Source organism: Gymnoscopelus microlampas (genome assembly GCF_963454915.1).
Source record: "Gymnoscopelus microlampas genome assembly, chromosome: 8".
Lineage (NCBI taxonomy): Eukaryota > Metazoa > Chordata > Actinopteri > Myctophiformes > Myctophidae > Gymnoscopelus > Gymnoscopelus microlampas.
The window spans coordinates 26,561,703-26,580,571 of NC_139945.1; the positions used below are offsets into that span (position 1 = coordinate 26,561,703).

Genomic DNA, 18,869 nt, shown 5'->3' on the forward strand with positions numbered 1-18,869 from the left:
AACTATACTTCTCCAAAGCACCTTTAGAACAAACTAGGGAAAGTTCTCATTCTACTGCTCTGCCTCCAAAATGTGGAATGCCCTGGCTGACACCATCCATTATAGGATGTGTAACACTGGTTTCTTTCCAAATTGGCCTGAAAAAAATAGTGTTTGCATTTGTTGACGACGTGTATTATTGTGTTAATTCGTGTATACTATATTGATGAATTGAATAAGTAGGACCACAATGGAATCAAGTCCCCAGGACTATTTTGTGTTATCCTTTTAGATTTAAAGTCTGTACCACATACATGCTGTTTACATTTCTGATTAATAAAGTATTCAATCAATCAATCAACATGTTTTGTTTTTTTCCTTCCCTTTTCTTTTCTTTTCTTGAACAGGGCTCCCAACGTCTTCTAGGTATTATAGTACCATTTTGCTTTTTTACAGTCAGGTGGAGACGACGAGACGTACATTTCACATGACGCTCTTCTGTCACAATAAGCTTCATGGCGCTACTTGTTCCTGTTTTTTTTTAAATGTTACATTTACAACCAGTACATCTACATAAACGTTCAAATTTCAAATATAAAGTGCTAATACCCCAAAGCCACAAATGTAACAAGTCAAAGCGCCGGGGTCTAAGTACCCGTATCTTGCGTATTGTTCAATAAAAAGTATTTTAATACGATTGGCGGCCATTTTCTATTTGTATTTATTATTTTGTATAATGTATCAGAGTGCAATACACCTTCCAACCGATAAGGCCGCGTAGTTGAAAGCCTATTGAGAAAATTCAGAGAAAATGGCCACCAATCGGATTAAAAGGCTTTTTATTGAACAACACAGAAAATATGGGTACTTAAACCCAGGCGCTTTAACGTGCTACATCCGTGGCTTTGGAGTAAGCACTTTATATTTATAAATATAGTAACATTTTCAAAAAACAGGACCAAGTAGCGCCAGTGCTAGTGGAGACTGTCACTAGGTCACTACGGTGAGTCACCTACGACGCTCCCTTTTTTCCACTGTGATAAGAGAAAGAAAGTGAAAGAAGGAAAGAAACAATATCAACAGCTTGTCCCCGCCCTTACTTCCCGAGGTGAAATGTATTTCACGTGTTTCGCAAGCTAGGCCATAGGCGATATAGTTTAGCTACCTTTGAACAAGTGGGCCAGATGTCCAAGCGATAGATGAGGAATTAGACTGCGCTTTACTGGCTAATATAAAACGAATAGAAGAAACACGCGCCGGGTCTGGATGTAGCCTTCCTGGAATTTCCAGAAAGTTGCGTCTGTAGGCAAGTGGAGAGGCGACCGGACTCTTAAGCGCGCCTGAATGACAGACAGTGCGACAGATTTGTGGTGAATTTTCATAGGAATTGAATTTGCTTCCTGGCTGCCATCCAGAGTTCTAGAGTAGACTACAGAATAATAATATATCTCCATTTGAATCATCTCGACGAACGACCCACCTGCTCATTCCCAGCAGCCTGGTATTTATTTTCATTTATGTATTTATTATTAGAATTGTTTAATTTAATAATACAGAACATACGCGTGTAATAGCAATTTAACTGTGACTCACAGTTAGACTGGGTTGAGACAGAGGAGGTAATCGCCCGGGAACATTCGACTCCTTGTTCATTCATTATACTGAGAATATAGGCTACAGGGCCCCTTGCCGACTATTAGGCCTATATGCTCCCTATAATACACTTTGGAAGGATGTGAGGAATTACTTGAAGATTCCTAAATATATCATGTCAGTCTATTCAATTAGACACAGATCTCCCTACAGTTATAAATATTGGACTCTCTGACTGGAAACTAAAGGGCATCGTTCACATTGAACCTATAGGCCAGTGTTTCTCAAACTTTTTTGACTTCTGTACCCCCTTTGCCTGCTTTCTGAATCCAAGTACCCCATTTATAAGACTACTGCATACATAGAAAATATTGACATAAAAAATCCAATGTTGATGTATGTGGTGCAAATAAGTATTACTTTCTAGCTACTCAGTAACAGTTGTGCTATAAAGTTTTTGATTTTGTTTGGTTTAAAACTTTACCGATCATTAGGTTCACACAACGTTTCTTCATGTTTCATAGTTAAACATAATCTTTTTTTCGTTCTTTCATTTTCCACTTTCTTTCACGTACCCCCTATAGTCCCTCCGAGTACCCCTAGGGGTACATGTACCCCCATTTGAGAAACACTGCTATAGGCTACCCAGAATATCATGACATCGTTTTAACAACTAAAAGAGGAATTCAATCTTACAAATAGGCTCTCCAAATTCGACACTTTTTAGAGAGTTTTGATTGATTGATTGATTGATTGATTGATTGATTGATTGATTGAATACTTTATTAACAGTTTGCAAAAAAAAAGCACAGAAGTAGAGTTTGATACTAAAGGAATAAGGATGCTAAAGAGATAACCCAAGAAATCACTATAGCTTGTTTCCATTGGGATCCTGTGTATTCAATTCAGCGAAACATTTAAAGACATCTTGATTTACAAGTAGGCTACACCCCCTGGACATGACGCTATAGGCCTAGGCTATCACAGGGAGTGGGACATCATATAAGGGAGTAGTAATCAAAAAGAAAAACATGTACAGTAAATAGTTGGGGGCATTTCTGGTGATAAGCTTGGATATTTTACAGGGGCCTGTTACGATTTGCAGCCACCTGTAAGTGCTCTTTCAGAGTGGTTTTGAAGGAGGGTAAGGAGTCACACTTTTTTATGACTGTTGGCTGCGTTCCACATTTTGGTCGCATAGCAGCAGTAGAACGAGTTTAACCCAGTCAGAGGAAAGAAGGAAATGCGTTTCTAAATGATAGAAATCAAATTTTCTTCTATTATACATGACGTTAGAGAGGGGTCATATTTCAGTATAGGCCTATACACCCCTCCGCCTCCATAAATGTTTCCCAACTCTTCAGAACTCTGCTTCAAATGTCATAAGGAAGTAGGCTATAGGCTACTATTCATGTTTTTTGGAACTGTGATGTGATTCAGTCATTTTGGAATAAGGTCCACTTTCACACTCAGAAAATGTTAGGATATTCAACCTCACACCTATAGCTATATCTAGGCTATATTATGACTTCCCTAACTCTAACCGCTTACTGGACATGCTGATACCATATCTTGCCAAAAAGTGCATTCTACTATTATGGTCTACCCGCCAAAATACCCTTTGTAAAGGAATACCAAAACGCTCGCCCCAAAACACATTCGCCCCGGGGCAAATCCAGCGACCTCGGAAAGGTCGCTCCAAGCCACTTAGGTCCCGTCGCCCCAGATGTTAGGTTAGGTCCCGACTCCCGTCGCCCCAGAGGTATCGTTCCCGTCGCCCCGCAAATCCAGCGACCTCAGACTGCTCGCCCCCGCAAATCCAGCGACCTCGGAACGGTCGGACCGTTCCATGTATTTCTACATAGAGGGGAATTATTGCAACATAATAATATTAATTTATTCTATTACATTTATTTGTATTGAGATATTTACTTTTTCTTTTACAAATTTAAATTTTGCACCCATATTACTGTCTTGTCTCAATACAATGTTGCTTTGAACGAGCAAAATAAGCAAATAGGCTACCTGCAGATTAAGTATTAATAACAAGGGTGATTTTGCAGGGCCTGTTACACTGATTTGCGCATTACTGGTCACCTGCAGCCTCATCTCTCAAGAACAGATTCAACACAACACAACAAAACAAACCCTATCTGCCCACCCACCCTAGCAGCAGCCCTGAGGGGAGAAGAATAGATTTCATAACACAAATAACATTTATGTAGAAAGGTATAGGGGATATGAATCAACATATCAATTGCAGTTACAGTTAAAATATGAAAGAAAGGGATCCCAAGTTCTATAAAAACTATTCAAAGAACCTCTAACTGTAAAAAAATGTTTTATAAGTGGAGAAAGAATGACAGGCCTTTTAACCAGGTTGATGTGGCAGGGGGCAATGCCCCACCAAATGCCCAGCCTGTGACTGCCCCACCAAACCAACATCCAAACATCCCAGTGACCTTTTTCAGTGGCTCACTCCCCGGTTCATACTGAGCATATAAGTACAGATATAGAGGTGTCAGTGGTTGGCTTCTCTAGGAGCAACCCATATGATTGGCTTTGTTTTAATGTTGTGTAATTAACGTCTGTGTGTGCTTTCTGTCTTGTGTTGTTGGTAGGTATTAGTTATCGTTATTGATCGTCAACATGCAGACGCTTCTCCTCAGAACTCTGTCGTGGGTCTGTCTGTTTGCCATCATCAAACCATCATCAGGTATAGGTCACTTTAAAACATTTACAACACTGGCACATATTTTATTTTAGATATTGTGGTATAGCTACTTATTTTTGTGGTTAAACCTCTAATTCATTCAATTAAATCTCATTAGCGGGTGTTTTAACTATTCAACTTGACTGAAATAATACATTTCTCCACGCAGACCAAGACAAAATCATATGCGCACCATTGAATGAAGTCCTTGAATTGCTTCCAGATACTGTTACTGAAAAAATCACTGACATCATATGGAAACTTAACAACAATAAGGCAGCAGAATGGAATGAAGCTTTTGGTCCTCCGGTTGAATACTATATGCCACTTAAACGTGTGGGCGTAGAATTGATTAAAGAAACTGGAAAGTTGATCATCAGTAACGTGACAGAACAAGACAATGGGACCTTTTCTGTGGAGATAAATCACAGAGTCCAGACCAAGACGTACACGGTTGAAGTGAAAAAGGGTAAGTATGCATTGTGTCCTGTGAAGGATATATTTTACAGTTATGTGTTGTACTTCTATCATAATATAATAACATTTTTCAACACACATCTGTACAAGTCCTCAGAAGAGGGTTAATGTAAGGATTTTTCATGAACATTATTTATTGATAGTGCAAGGATTAACAATTGTAGTGTGTCTAGACTGCAGGAATGTTCCAGATCATCGCTTTGGAGGAGGAGACACAGCACAGAGTGAGTAAGGAGCCACTGTTCAAACAGGTCAGGTCATACATCCTAAGAAGTGTTGGTTCTGGAGGTTGGCTGTACATTTGACTACATCCTAGAAATTAAGCCTTTTTAACCAGAAATATCACAGCTAGGCAGGTGAGAAAACCTTTAGTTTTCTCCGTCAGGCCGGGCGGCCGAAGCCCGGATACTCTGTTTTCGCTCCTCTCCGTCCATGTGTGTGTGTCTGTGAGCAACTCTCCAGCACCGTTTGACCATTCAGAGGAGCGCACGTTTGACTATTCAGAGGAGCGCACGTTTCTAGTTTTATATTTGGCAACATTGCACATGTTAGTTGTTTGATGGGTCTTCAGATGGTTGGTCCCCCTAAGAGAAGGGCCAAGCAGTTAGCAAGATACAAGATGTAACAAGATCTGTGTGTGTGTGTGTGTGTGTGTGTGTGTGTGTGTGTGTGTGTGTGTGTGTGTGTGTGTGTGTGTGTGTGTGTGTGTGTGTGTGTGTGTGTGTGTGTGTGTGTGTGTGTGTTTGTGCGTGTGTGTGTGTGTGTGTGTGTGTGTGTGTGTGTGTGTGTGTGTGTGTGTAAAAAGCTCCAGCACCACATGGTGACAGGGTCACTCAAACGGTTCCCCCTGAGACAGACAACACTCGCTCACACATCCTCGCAGCAGGTACTGTACACACACATACACTCACACACACGCACAAGCACACGCACACGCACACGCACGCACGCACGCACGCACGCACGCACGCACGCACGCACGCACGCACGCACGCACGCACGCACGCACACACACACACACACACACACACACACACACACAGACACACACACACACACACACACACACACACACACACACACACACACACACACACACACACACACACACACACACACACACACACACACACCACTCTCAGACTCGCCAACACCTTGCTGGTCAAAATGAGATATTATTTATTTTATTATTCAGCTGTAATCAATTATTCCCTCTACTTACAGAATGATCACCGTTTGTATGTGCTATTTTGCATATTTTCTTTTCACTAAGCCTATTGTAATGAATTCTATTTCTCAAAAGAATGTCAACAATGATTTGGTAATGTTAACTTACTGGATTGGATAACATCTTGCATACAGTTCAATTTGAATATTTGTCACGACAGTGTTGCGTTACAACAGAGCGCAACAACATAGACAATGGGAATGCAGCAATGAAAACGTTGTAGAATGGTGGCCATTTTAATACAGCCGTATTGTTAGTTCATTTAACTGTAAGTTCATCAAACAGAGTTTGGTAATTGTAATGGAGATGTGTAATGAGTGCAGGGACACACCGTTGAGGTTTTGGAATGTAATGTCTTGTTTTTTCTCCTAAGCATTTGTTGGAGTCTTCGTTGGAGGAGTCATCATTGGTTTGGGGTTTGGTGTTCGGTTTTCTGGTAAGTTTCTCTACTGATTTTACATGTGGTGTACATGATATTTTTCAATTCTTGATACTTAAAGGTACAGATAGGTACACCATGTTTGCAAAGTTACTGCTCACCAGCTACAGTACATACAATTTCACAAGTAAATGTTGCAATGTTGCAATTATTGTACCGAAGGCTTAAAATTATTATATTTGACAGATCTGATCTGATTTGCTTTGCTCAAAATGTATTGTGAAAAGGATGCCGAATCAGCAGCTAGAGAATTTAGTAAATTTACGCAACGTTTTGTAAATTGGGGAAATTATCATATTTGGGAAAACATGATAATCATCATACATATGGCAACACTGAATGTCACATTTTAATATTTAGTTACACATACTGCTTTCAATGTTAGTGTGTATGTGTGCATGTAGGCCTACTGTACATAACATGCACATCCAAACCACAGCCTGTTCAGGCCAGTGTTGCGGCTGCTGCCAGGCAAGCGGTATCTCAGTCTCTCATCAATATGTTTGAATTTGATCTCAGATCCTATAAAGAATCGCTTTCCGTGTCTGGGGAAGTCTTCGGATGCAGGTGAGTGAGTTGGAGAACTCTGTTTGAGCACTTTGTGATGTGACTTAGGCTGGAGCTGAACTCCCAACTAATTTATAATAATAATTATAAAATATATTGCTATTTTTATATTATTGAATAATATCAATAGGGATGACCATAACACATGATATCTTACAATCAGCAATCCTTCCTGCTGACTGTGACGGCAGAGAGTTGCTATAAAGTTAGAACAATTGGTGTAAGTAATCACAGACTTGTATACTGTATTTCAACACAGAAGGGATTAAAAAAATAAAAACAGTATTTAGACCCCACATTAGACCTAAAGACACTGCAAGGTCGAAAACATCGTATTGCTGCTGTGAATAAAAATTGGAGCATTGAAAAGTGAGTTGCTAGCCCCCCACTTGTTTTCATGATTCTGTATTTGCAGTTTGACTCAGCACCAAAGAATGTACGTTTGTAATGACTGGGATTCGAACTTGGGTCTCCTGTATGGAAAGCCAACATCTTAAAGGGACACTTCACCCAAAACCTTTTTTCATGAAGTCTAGGACCCCATAAACATGATCCTGGTGTTTTTTTTGTGTTGTATCTGTGTTTTTAGATTTTTGATCCGTTTGATCCGTGAGACACGGCTGAAAGCGTCAAATGACGCGGAAAATGACGTTTTCAGCCGTGTCTCACCTTATGTCCGCACTACATACTGCAGGTGACTACAGGTGTAGTTCAAACCCAAACCAACCCCCATGGTTCAAAGGACCGGCCCCTGAGGGTGTCTCCCAAACATTTCCCCACTCGGCAACTCCCTTTAGCTACCTCACACATGTACTGTCATGGCGTGTGTGTAAACATATCAGAGTTATACTTTAGTACCCGGACCCACACGCAGCTAAGGCGGGCAGTGAGGAGCAACAACCCGTCGGGGATGTTTCTTAGTGGAACTGACAGAATGTACACGGACCGTGGACGGTGGACGCTTGTCTCTCGAGTAAGTAAACATGCTGTAAAGTTGCCACTATCACTATAATCTCATGTTGTATCCCTTGGGTAGACTAAACAAGCTTGTGGAGCCTGGCGTGAACGGAACGGACTGTCATGGCGGAACTTCAACCTGGTGTTGGCACTTTTTCCATTCACAGCCCTTTCATCTACATAAACGTTCATATTTCAAATATGAAATTCTTACCCCGTGGCCACAGATGTTACAATTGGAATCGGATGGGTCTAAGTACATGTATCTTCCATATTGTTCAATAAAAAAACATTTAAATCCGAATGGTGGCCATTTTCTCATAGATGTATAATGTATCAGAGTGCAATACACATCCCAACCGACAGGGTCGCGTCATTGAAAGCATAAGGAGAAAATGGCCACCGATTGGATTAAAATGCTTTTTATTAAACAATACGGAAGATACTGGTACTTAGACCCACCCGATTCAAATTGTAACATCCGTGGCATGAGGTCAGGACTTTATATTTGAAATCTGAACGTTTATGTAGATGTACGGTCTGTACATGTAGAAAGTGCAAATACCAGGTTGAAGCTCCGCCATGACTGACATGTTTCAGAGCTACTGAGTACATGACGCCGTCGCATCCCGAAAATAGCAGATCTACAAGCTCACAACGCGTCGCGGACTCAACACTTGTGAGCTTGTAGGTCTGCTATTTTCGGTGCGCATGCAACTAAGAATAAATTATGTATCACGTCGGATGATGTAAACTACAAGTCTAATCTAATGTGTTCTTTCCAATGACAGGACAGAAAGTCGTCATCAGCCTGCAAGAATGGAACTGCTGTTGAAGACCTGGGACTACAGCCATATTATTTTTCTAAATAAAACGGTTACATTTACACACTGCTTGCTCTACTCATTGGTATATTCTACATTGTGTAAGCATTTATAATGACAAAATGTATGAACACCCAATTCTATAAGGGTTCTTTTGAACTGTTTCATGATATAGGATAGGAGATGGTCTTTCATTTGGCAGAATATGGTACATAATTACATGACTTGTAAGCATTACAGATAATAATAATAGTGAAAAACTCTTGTTCATTCTCTTAGTATTTACTTCGACATGCAATCATTATTTTTCTGGGGACCCCAACACGTTGGATTCAACTTTACTGGTCTTAGATACAATATAGGCTATAGTAAAAACCTAACATTATCCATATACACCAATTGAAAGCATGAAACAGTCTCAGTTGAAAATAAAAAGAAAACGATTCGGCTGTGTATGACAAGAGTATTTGAACATTAGCATGTCATCTATTCTAAAGTAATGGCCAAGTTTAGTCCAAAGAATATAACTGTAAATGACAGTGAAACATTATGTTCTCAGAAATAAGGAAAAATGCATGACATGAGTATGAAACGTTTTGTTTTATTATATTGTTGACTATGCCTCAACGCCATGGATGTCCCGACTAGATGGACATCACCAGCACCGGACTGTCTTCATGGTGGGAACTGGGAAGGAATGTTGAACACACACACACACACACACACACACACACACACACACACACACACACACACACACACACTTTGTGCTACTCTGCTAATTTACACATGATATTTAGTTTGCTAAAAGATGCAATCAATACAGAATACAATACAACAGCAGCGAAGATTGAGTGTTGCCAGATCTTGTGAGAGAAATAAGCAACCAGATCTATGAAAACAAGCCCAAAAGAAAATACCTATAGGCCAAGAGCACTTGAAACCTAGACATGGGCTATTTGAAAATTGCCGATCTACAAGCTCACAACGCGTAGCGATGTGACGCATTGTGAGGTTGTAGATCTGCTATTTTCTAAGAAATCTTGAGTAAAAAAAGCACTAAATGTATGGAATATTTTTGAAACATTTTAACAACACAAATCTGGTACAGGGGTCCTTGGCAGAAATTATAATTTCAGATGAGGGTCCGTATTATTTTATCTATGTATTTAAAAACAAGCCCAAAAAAAGTAACCCTCAACTACCAATATTTACAAAGTCCCAGAGTCGCTTATAATAAGCAGACATGGCAACACTGGTTGATGACAACATCAACATGTGTTGATGTTGTTGTAGTGAGAACTGGGAGGGGAAAGTTACAATGTAGACCACACCCCCACGCATTCTCCCCTCCCATCAAGGAAGGGCAGTGCCCCAAAGCATTATGGTCATTGTAGTAATACTGCAGTCCAGTCAAACCCCAGTCAAAAACACATACTTCTATATTGTTCTGGCCATAGGGTGCAAATTTCAAAATTTGCTACTGTTATCTACTACAAATATTATACTACAAAAGTTCTTCCAGGGGTGAAGTGCTCCTTTAAGGAAAAAATCTGAGGATTCTTTCACCACCTTCCCCCCGCAGGAGAAGGCAGTTATATGGAAGACGCCTGATGGACAGATGGACGGACTGACCACCAACGGCGCGCTGCTGATGCACCCGCTCCATGGCTTCACTCAGGACTCCATGCCCGGCCTGTGGAGGGAGATATCGGTGTGCGGCAACATCTTCACCCTTCGGGAGAATTCCTGGGATCAGCAACGGGGGAAGATGGTGAGGACTATACAGTATACACATTCACAACAAACAGTACACGTGCACACAGTGGTGGAAAAAGTACTCAAATGTTTTACTTAAGTAAAAGTATCAATACTGCAATGTAGAAGTACTCTGTTACAAGTAAAAGTCCACAATTCAAAATTGACTTGGGTAAAATTACAAAAGTATGGGTATCAACATGTACTTACAGTATCAAACGTAAAAGTATTGAAATGTTTGAAAATAGCAGATCTACAAGATCACACCGCGTCGCTATGTGACGTGTTGTGAGCTTGTAGATCGGCTATTTTCAAATAGCCTAGGTATAAAATAGGGCTGAAGAGGTTAATGTATGTTTTATAATGTAATCATTTATATCGGCAAAGTAACTAGTAACTAAAGTTTTCAAATAATTGTAGTGGAGTAAAAGTACAATATTTGCCTCTGAGATGTAGTGGAGTAGAAACAAAAGTATAGACAATTGGAAATACTCCAGTAAAGTAAAAGTACCTCAAAATTGTACTTAAGTACAGTACTTGAGTAAATGTACTTAGTTACTTTATACCACTGGTTGACAGAGCACATCATTGTGCAAAATCAAAGTGTGAAATGCGCTACGGAAATCAGAGGGTCACACAAACTTCCGTTTTGCATGATTTAGTGCACCACGTGTCTCCCTTTGTTTCATACATAAATGAAGAAACAAAAAATAAAGCACGCACATCCACTCACTAATAACCAGGTGCTGGGCTGACTTCAGATGGGTCCTACAGGGGTCTATAGTTTATCCCCTCCCCTTTTCCCTCTACACCAAATCTTTTAGACTATTGTCATCGAATGTTCGCCTAATATGACACTCACAGCATAGGAATGCTCGGGTTCAGATCAGCTAGGCCTAACCATCAATATGTTGAGTATAAACCCAACATGTACCCATGTTGGGTTTTGCCATTTTAGTTGTATTGTAGAAATTGAATGAATGTATTTATTATTGATTGATTTATTTGTATTTTTATGTATGTCTTTACCCTCCACATTTGCACAAGCACTCAAAGTACCACAAAATGGAAATAAGCTCTTGTTTTGTTTTATGCTTTTGAGAAATGATGTACAACATCTATGCTCATCATATAGTGCTATATATGTGCATTTCTTGTCTAAAAAAACATCAACCAAATCTTATGTTCTCATGTTCCCGTCCAGGTGGACAGTGAGTCTCAGGAACTGGTGGACGGCTCGCTGATTGATCTGTTTGGTGTAACCCTCCTGTGGCGCACGGCCGAGGGCCTGGCGCGCATGCCCACCATGGAACACCTGGAGGTCAAGCGCCAGAAGCTTTACAACGGGCGGACCTGCTTTGTTTACCAGTCTCGCAGCAAGCCAGCCCCCCAGTCAGCCAGCCGGTCAGCCACCCAGCTGCCAGCCCGCCAGCCAGTCAGCCAGTCAACCACCCAGCAGCCAGCCAGCCAGTCAACCACCCAGCTGCCAGCCCGCCAGCCAGCCAGCCAGTCAACCACCCAGCTGCCAGCCCGCCAGCCAGCCAGCCAGTCAACCACCCAGCTGCCAGCCCGCCAGCCAGTCAGCCAGTCAACCACCCAGCTGCCAGCCCGCCAGCCAGTCAGCCAGTCAGCCACCCAGCTGCCAGCCCGCCAGCCAGCCAGCCAGTCAACCACCCAGCTGCCAGCCCGCCAGCCAGCCAGCCAGTCAACCACCCAGCTGCCAGCCCGCCAGCCAGTCAGCCAGTCAGCCACCCAGCTGCCAGCCCGCCAGCCAGTCAGCCAGTCAACCACCCAGCTGCCAGCCCGCCAGCCAGCCAGCCAGTCAACCACCCAGCTGCCAGCCCGCCAGCCAGTCAGCCAGTCAACCACCCAGCTGCCAGCCCGCCAGCCAGTCAGCCAGTCAGCCACCCAGCTGCCACCCCGCCAGCCAGTCAGCCAGTCAACCACCCAGCTGCCAGCCCGCCAGCCAGCCAGCCAGTCAACCACCCAGCTGCCAGCCCGCCAGCCAGCCAGCCAGTCAACCACCCAGCTGCCAGCCCGCCAGCCAGTCAGCCAGTCAACCACCCAGCTGCCAGCCCGCCAGCCAGTCAGCCAGTCAGCCACCCAGCTGCCAGCCCGCCAGCCAGCCAGCCAGTCAACCACCCAGCTGCCAGCCCGCCAGCCAGCCAGCCAGTCAACCACCCAGCTGCCAGCCCGCCAGCCAGTCAGCCAGTCAGCCACCCAGCTGCCAGCCCGCCAGCCAGTCAGCCAGTCAACCACCCAGCTGCCAGCCCGCCAGCCAGTCAGCCAGTCAGCCACCCAGCTGCCAGCCCGCCAGCCAGCCAGCCAGTCAACCACCCAGCTGCCAGCCCGCCAGCCAGCCAGCCAGTCAACCACCCAGCTGCCAGCCCGCCAGCCAGTCAGCCAGTCAGCCACCCAGCTGCCAGCCCGCCAGCCAGTCAGCCAGTCAACCACCCAGCTGCCAGCCCGCCAGCCAGCCAGCCAGTCAACCACCCAGCTGCCAGCCCGCCAGCCAGTCAGCCAGTCAACCACCCAGCTGCCAGCCCGCCAGCCAGTCAGCCAGTCAACCACCCAGCTGCCAGCCCGCCAGCCAGTCAGCCAGTCAACCACCCAGCAGCCAGACAGCCAGTCAACCACCCAGCTGCCAGCCCGCCAGCCAGTCAGCCACCCAGCTGCCAGCCCGCCAGCCAGTTAGCCAGTCAACCACCCAGCAGCCAGACAGCCAGTCAACCACCCAGCTGCCAGCCCGCCAGTCAACCACCCAGCTGCCAGCTCACCCGTCGAGCATGAAAACAGAACGCGCATGAGCAACGACACTGAAATGATCCTTGCGGAGATTCTAACCTTCCGACAAGAGGTTAATGGACAACTGGAGACACTGAATGTGTCTCATTTTGTACCATTTTCTGATGGATCCAAAGTGTACCATTTTCCATTTGTATGTGTTAATTACGGTTAAAAGTCTCTGTGCCTCTCAGGCAGCTGCAACGTTGTTTTGGTCTGATGGGCTCCTCCTGGTATGTCAACAATATTGGATAGCAGGTTAACCTCGTTGCCACACGGATTTGTTGTTATGAACGCTGTGCATAAATGTCACCACCACTCTGGTTACACAGGAAACGTAGCAAGTCGAGACACAACTGACGGCTGACGTGTGACGAAAGGCGTTACCCCACGTTATGTGTATACAACTCTGTATTTTTGTTTTTACGTCGGAATAGTATATCTGGAACCATGCTTTTCCGATGCTTGAAAGATTTATTCTCTGGAATAAACCCAAATACTATTATAATAATAAGTTTCCTCGATTTATTGATGTAATTAATTTGTATACTGTCGTATAGATATGGACCGGTATTCACTAGAGGAAAATGATTTGATTTTGTATACTTAGTTTTGGGGCGGTGTAGCCGCCCCCTATAAGTGAGTTTTGGACACCGACCAAAACATTTGTGTACCCCCTAACCCTTCCATTGTTAATGCAAATCGATACTTTTTTCATATCAGCCAATCACATTACAGCTAGTGTCATCACCACTAACTGTAATGTGATTGGCTGACTTTGCAAATTCAGGACTGTGATTGGCTAGCGAAACACATGACACATGTGCAGCCCTATGAATAGCAGTATGGACTTTAAAAAAAGTTATTTATCCTTTTTTTTAAAGTGAGTCATGTTGTGATGACCACACACTGCCCACTTCACACTGGGTGTGCTTTTTATTACATGGTTCATGTGTATTTTCTCTTGTACCTCTGCTTCATGTAGAAAACGCGATGCTTCTCGTTCTAAAAGTTTGACAGAGTTTTGTGGTTTTCACAGCTTATTCCACTCTCACAGTGGATGCCAGTGTCCACATCACAACTAACAGACAATGGTGAACGATAGTTACCCTTAATTATATTGCTTGGTGTGAACAACCCTTAAGCTTGGTTTTCCCAGCTTATTCCGCTCTCACAAACCGGACTGCCTCAAACTGATGAAGACTATGAATAGAGCTTCTCATGAGCATGCCTCCACCAGCACCTTCTGCTCACGCGTGCGTGTGTGCAGGCGTGCATGCGTGTGTCTGATCATGTTTTGATGCCTGTGCTTTTGATGCTTTTAGTGCACATGCCCTATGTGCATATGTTTCTGTTCACCTGTGTTTATTACACTTACATTTGTGGATTCTGCGCAGAGAGAGAGCTTGTGTCACTGAATGTGTGCATTTCTGAATGAAGGATAACATCCAGGGACGTACTGGGCCCCTAATTCAGCCTAGAGAGGCCCTTACGGTAAAATAATTTTGTCTCCGGCCGCACACCGAGGTCCCAAATACTAACCGATGAGCGGTATATTAAAAATCACACCTGTGTGAAGGTAGCGGCGCCTTTGATACATTTTGTTATCAATAAGTGTTTATAATGTGTTTATAGCCACGTGTCACGTGAAGCTTGACCAATCTCTTTGTTGACGTGTCTGACCAATCAGAACGTTGACGCAAAAGCCAGGTATAGAGGGCTACCCAGCCAGCCCGCTAAAAATATACAATAATGATAAAATACTGGAGGTAATGGAAGGAAGAGTTGGGGTACAATAGCTTATAATTTAGTAGCAGCTTCAAAAATGTGCAGGTAATGTGCAATCACTAATCAGCAGCAGTGCTCAATGAAATGCGCAAGAGGAGTCATGAATATACATAGAATAGGATAGGACATACAAATTCTCTATAATCGTGGTATGGGAAGGGTGCGTCCTCTGGTCCGAGCCTTGCGTTGAAGTCACCCAGGATTGCCAGCAAGTTGTGAGCTGGGACGTCTCGGACCGCTGTTGCAAGGTCCTCATAGAACTTCTCCACCTCCTCAGATGGTGCCGCGTTGGTGGGTGAGTACGCGACTATGACTGTTGTTACTGGGTTGCCTGGGAACTCTGCAATAAGGATCCTATCGGTGTGATGCTAAACCCGACGGAGAACCAGAGAACCCAGCATTAGCCCTACGGCCCCTGTTGCAGCCTAGGCCTCGTTTCGCCACGCAGATGCAGTGATGAACGTGCATCTCTCCACTATGCGGTACACGATCCGGTCATCAGTGTGCACTATTCTGTGTTCTTCGATTCCCAGGATCTCCACTCCCCGTTCCTTGGCACAGTGTGCTAGTTCTACCAATCTAGCTTCTTCTCTCACTGTACATGCGTTGAAGGTTCCCATTACAAATGGTCTCCGACATCGCAAGAGTGCTTTGGACGGGGTGCTTTGATTGGACAGTAATCCTGGGCACTACCTTCCCTCTGACAACCTAGGGAGGCCAGGCCCGAGTTCATGCCTCCTTCATTGCATGAGAGCCAGCTGACCTTCTTATCACCTGACAGGGGGGAGTTTACCCAGTAGGACGTAGCGCGTGGAAGGAACACGTTATTCCAACCAGTTCCTTTCTCCTCCATCAGGCTCCCCGGCTGGCCAGGGGGAGGCATTATAGTGACCAGGATTACTGCATGTTTGTGTGAGGTACCTACCCTTACCCTACCTTTAACTAAATGATGAAAATATAAATGGTAATGCAATGTCTACAGTGCATATTCAATGTAGAATTGCAAGGCAGACAAACCAAAGTAAACACACCAGCTACCACATGCAAACACAGCCATCATGCAGCTGTACCCAAACACCAGCTAGCTACAGTAATACATTGTGGAAATTATGTTTTCAGCTCAGAACATTTTCACAGATCCAGTGGTTAGGATAAGAACATGGTAGGTCGTTCCATCCTCTGGGTCTAGTAGAACCATCATAAAACTCAACACAGTTTTCCTCATTATTTCCGTACCAGCGTCCATAGTTATCGGGCTGACCAGACCCCCAGTACCTGGAGAAGTAGAAACATTCATTCACGCCAAATTTATAAGGATGGTTTTTCACTCTAAATATTTTGTTTTTAAATCATGACCCCGAATGATATTCTAGAAGACAGTGTAGTAGGTTTATATGTTATATCTCTTAGTACCATTTATTTTAGAAGAATAAAGCTGAAATGAAGATGATAGCCTAAGTCTTACGTTGCCGTTAGTGTGTTCAGTGGGGTTCCATCCACCCACTTAAACTGTCCTTCTCTCTCTCTGTCAGTCAAACAGCCACACTGTTTTTAGTACACTTTAAACAAAGTCCTAGACAGAAGAGCTGCTGGTTACTGATTCCTCCACATTCCACAAAGTGAAATAGGGATGCCACCGATTATTCGAATTTTAGAATATTCGTTACAGTCTCCATAATCGAAAATGATTTTTAAAATTCGATTTTAATAAAAAAAAAAAAATAATAATTATTAAAAAAAAAATTTTTTTTTTTTACTTTTTCCTCTTTTTTTTTTATACTTTTTACTTTTGTATGCCTTAGTTTCAATCAAAATATATGCTAATACTAATATTATAGTCTTAATAATTGTAAATGGCCACAGTTTCAGAGCGTTTCACTGTTTCAGCCCAGCCCAAACATGAACTCTGCAGCCGCACTGAGGCCCCTGCTGGAAAGCATCCCAGCCCAAACATTAACGTAACTAATAATTGGGCCGCGCAACCCAGAAATGACCGTGATAATGCTAAAACAGGAGCGGGAAAAAAAAAAAAAAAAAAAAAAATGTTTTTTTTTTTTTTTTTTTTTAAATATTTTTCAAAAAACGGCGCCGTCGAATAATCGAAAAATATTCGCCAGGGCTGTCCGAATTTCGAATTGGCTGAAGGTCAGATTGTGGCATCCCTAAAGTGAAATAGGTTACAGCACGCACAAAAGGTACACGCAAACACAAACACATAGCCTACTCACACAAACACACACACACATTGTGTCATACCTGTTCTTCTTCGCTCTTTATGACAATCAGGTCTGATTGTCTGTCTCGACACCACTGTCTGCTACCCGCCCAGTTTTTCTGTTAGCCACTGTTTTCTATCTAAAAAGTGAAAATAAATCAATTAAAATGAGCAATTCTCCACACTGACACATAATTATAGCCTACACAAATACACAGCAAAGAAGTAAAATAAGCAAGTGGTCTACCCCTCATGTCTCTGTCGGGTGGAAACCTCATATGTCCAAAACTGTTACTTTTCAGGATTCAAATTCAAGAAGGGCATTAATTTATGAAAAAAATCACAAAAAGTTAGAATATGGTATATGGAGATTAGGGACAGCAACGATATATTTAAGTAAATTAAAATGTAAATTGATGCATTCGCCTTCAAAAGGTTGTACCCTACTTCTGGACATTGACAATGAAATGGTAAATAATTCCATCTTGGGCCAATGTTAATATTTAGGCCCATTTCCAAGTATTGTGGTGTTATGTTAATCTATTCAGAAGTTGTGTGCATTTCTGTGACATGACACGCTCAACTCCATGCAGCCCTTTGGCCAATAATCTGTCAAAACAGTCTTAATTTGTCCAGGAGTCACTAAGGAGGACCAACATTTCCATTATGTCTAAATCCAATAACTGCATGGCATGCACAGACAGACAGACAGACAGACAGACAGACAGACAGACAGACAGACAGACAGACAGACAGACAGACAGACAGACAGACAGACAGACAGACAGGCAGGCAGGCAGGCAGGCAGGCAGGCAGGCAGGCAGGCAGACAGACAGACAGACAGACAGACAGACAGACAGGAACCATTGCACCTGATCTCCCCTTCATTACCTCCATCATTAACATATTTGTAACTTCAGGCTGTGTCCCATCTGCCTTCAAGTCAGCCAGAGTAACCCCACTCCTCAAAAAAACAACTCTTGACTCCTCAGACCTCAAGAACTACAGACCGGTATCACTCCTTTCCTTTCTTTCCAAAACTCTTGAACACGTTGTTTCCAACCAGCTTTCTCTCCATCTCTCACAGAACAACCTGCTGGATCCCAACCAGTCAGGATTCAAACCGGCCCACTCCACGGAAACTGCACTCCTTGCAGTCACAGAAGCACTACATGCTGCCCAAGCTGCCTCCCACTCTAGAGTCCTGATTCTTCTAGACCTATCTGCAGCATTTGACACAGTGAACCACCAGCTGCTCCTGGACACCCTTGCTGACCTAGGCATTACTGCCTGGGACGGCTCTAAAGTGGTTCTCCTCCTACCTAACTGACCGGACCTACCAGGTTTCTTGGAAAGGTTTGCTCTCCTCCCCCCGTACCCATCAAACCGGGGTCCCCCAGGGATCTGTACTTGGCCCCCTCCTTTTTCTCCCTGTACACAACATCTCTTGGTGCTGTCATCTCTGCTCACAATCTATCTTATCACTGCTACACGATGACACTTGTAAGTTAACACTCTATAACATTCGAAGGATTAGACCCTTCCTC

At 43.4% G+C, this 18,869-nt stretch overlaps 1 protein-coding gene across 1 annotated transcript; it reads left to right on the forward strand.

The window, feature by feature from the left end:
* Positions 1-1,145: 1,145 nt before the first annotated feature.
* On the forward strand, positions 1,146-18,652 carry LOC311050531 (uncharacterized protein; the record flags this gene model as incomplete). The annotated part of the gene is made up of 12 exons (XM_084064616.1): positions 1,146-1,480; positions 4,194-4,288; positions 4,455-4,754; positions 4,936-4,986; positions 5,568-5,648; positions 6,364-6,426; positions 6,949-7,969; positions 8,745-10,551; positions 11,740-12,161; positions 13,514-13,552; positions 15,641-15,704; positions 18,410-18,652. Exons 8-12 carry the CDS (start codon positions 10,399-10,401, stop codon positions 18,650-18,652), a joined length of 921 nt encoding a protein of 306 aa, XP_083920742.1. The 5' UTR covers positions 1,146-1,480; positions 4,194-4,288; positions 4,455-4,754; positions 4,936-4,986; positions 5,568-5,648; positions 6,364-6,426; positions 6,949-7,969; positions 8,745-10,398.
* Between the last annotated feature and the right edge of the window lie 217 nt (positions 18,653-18,869).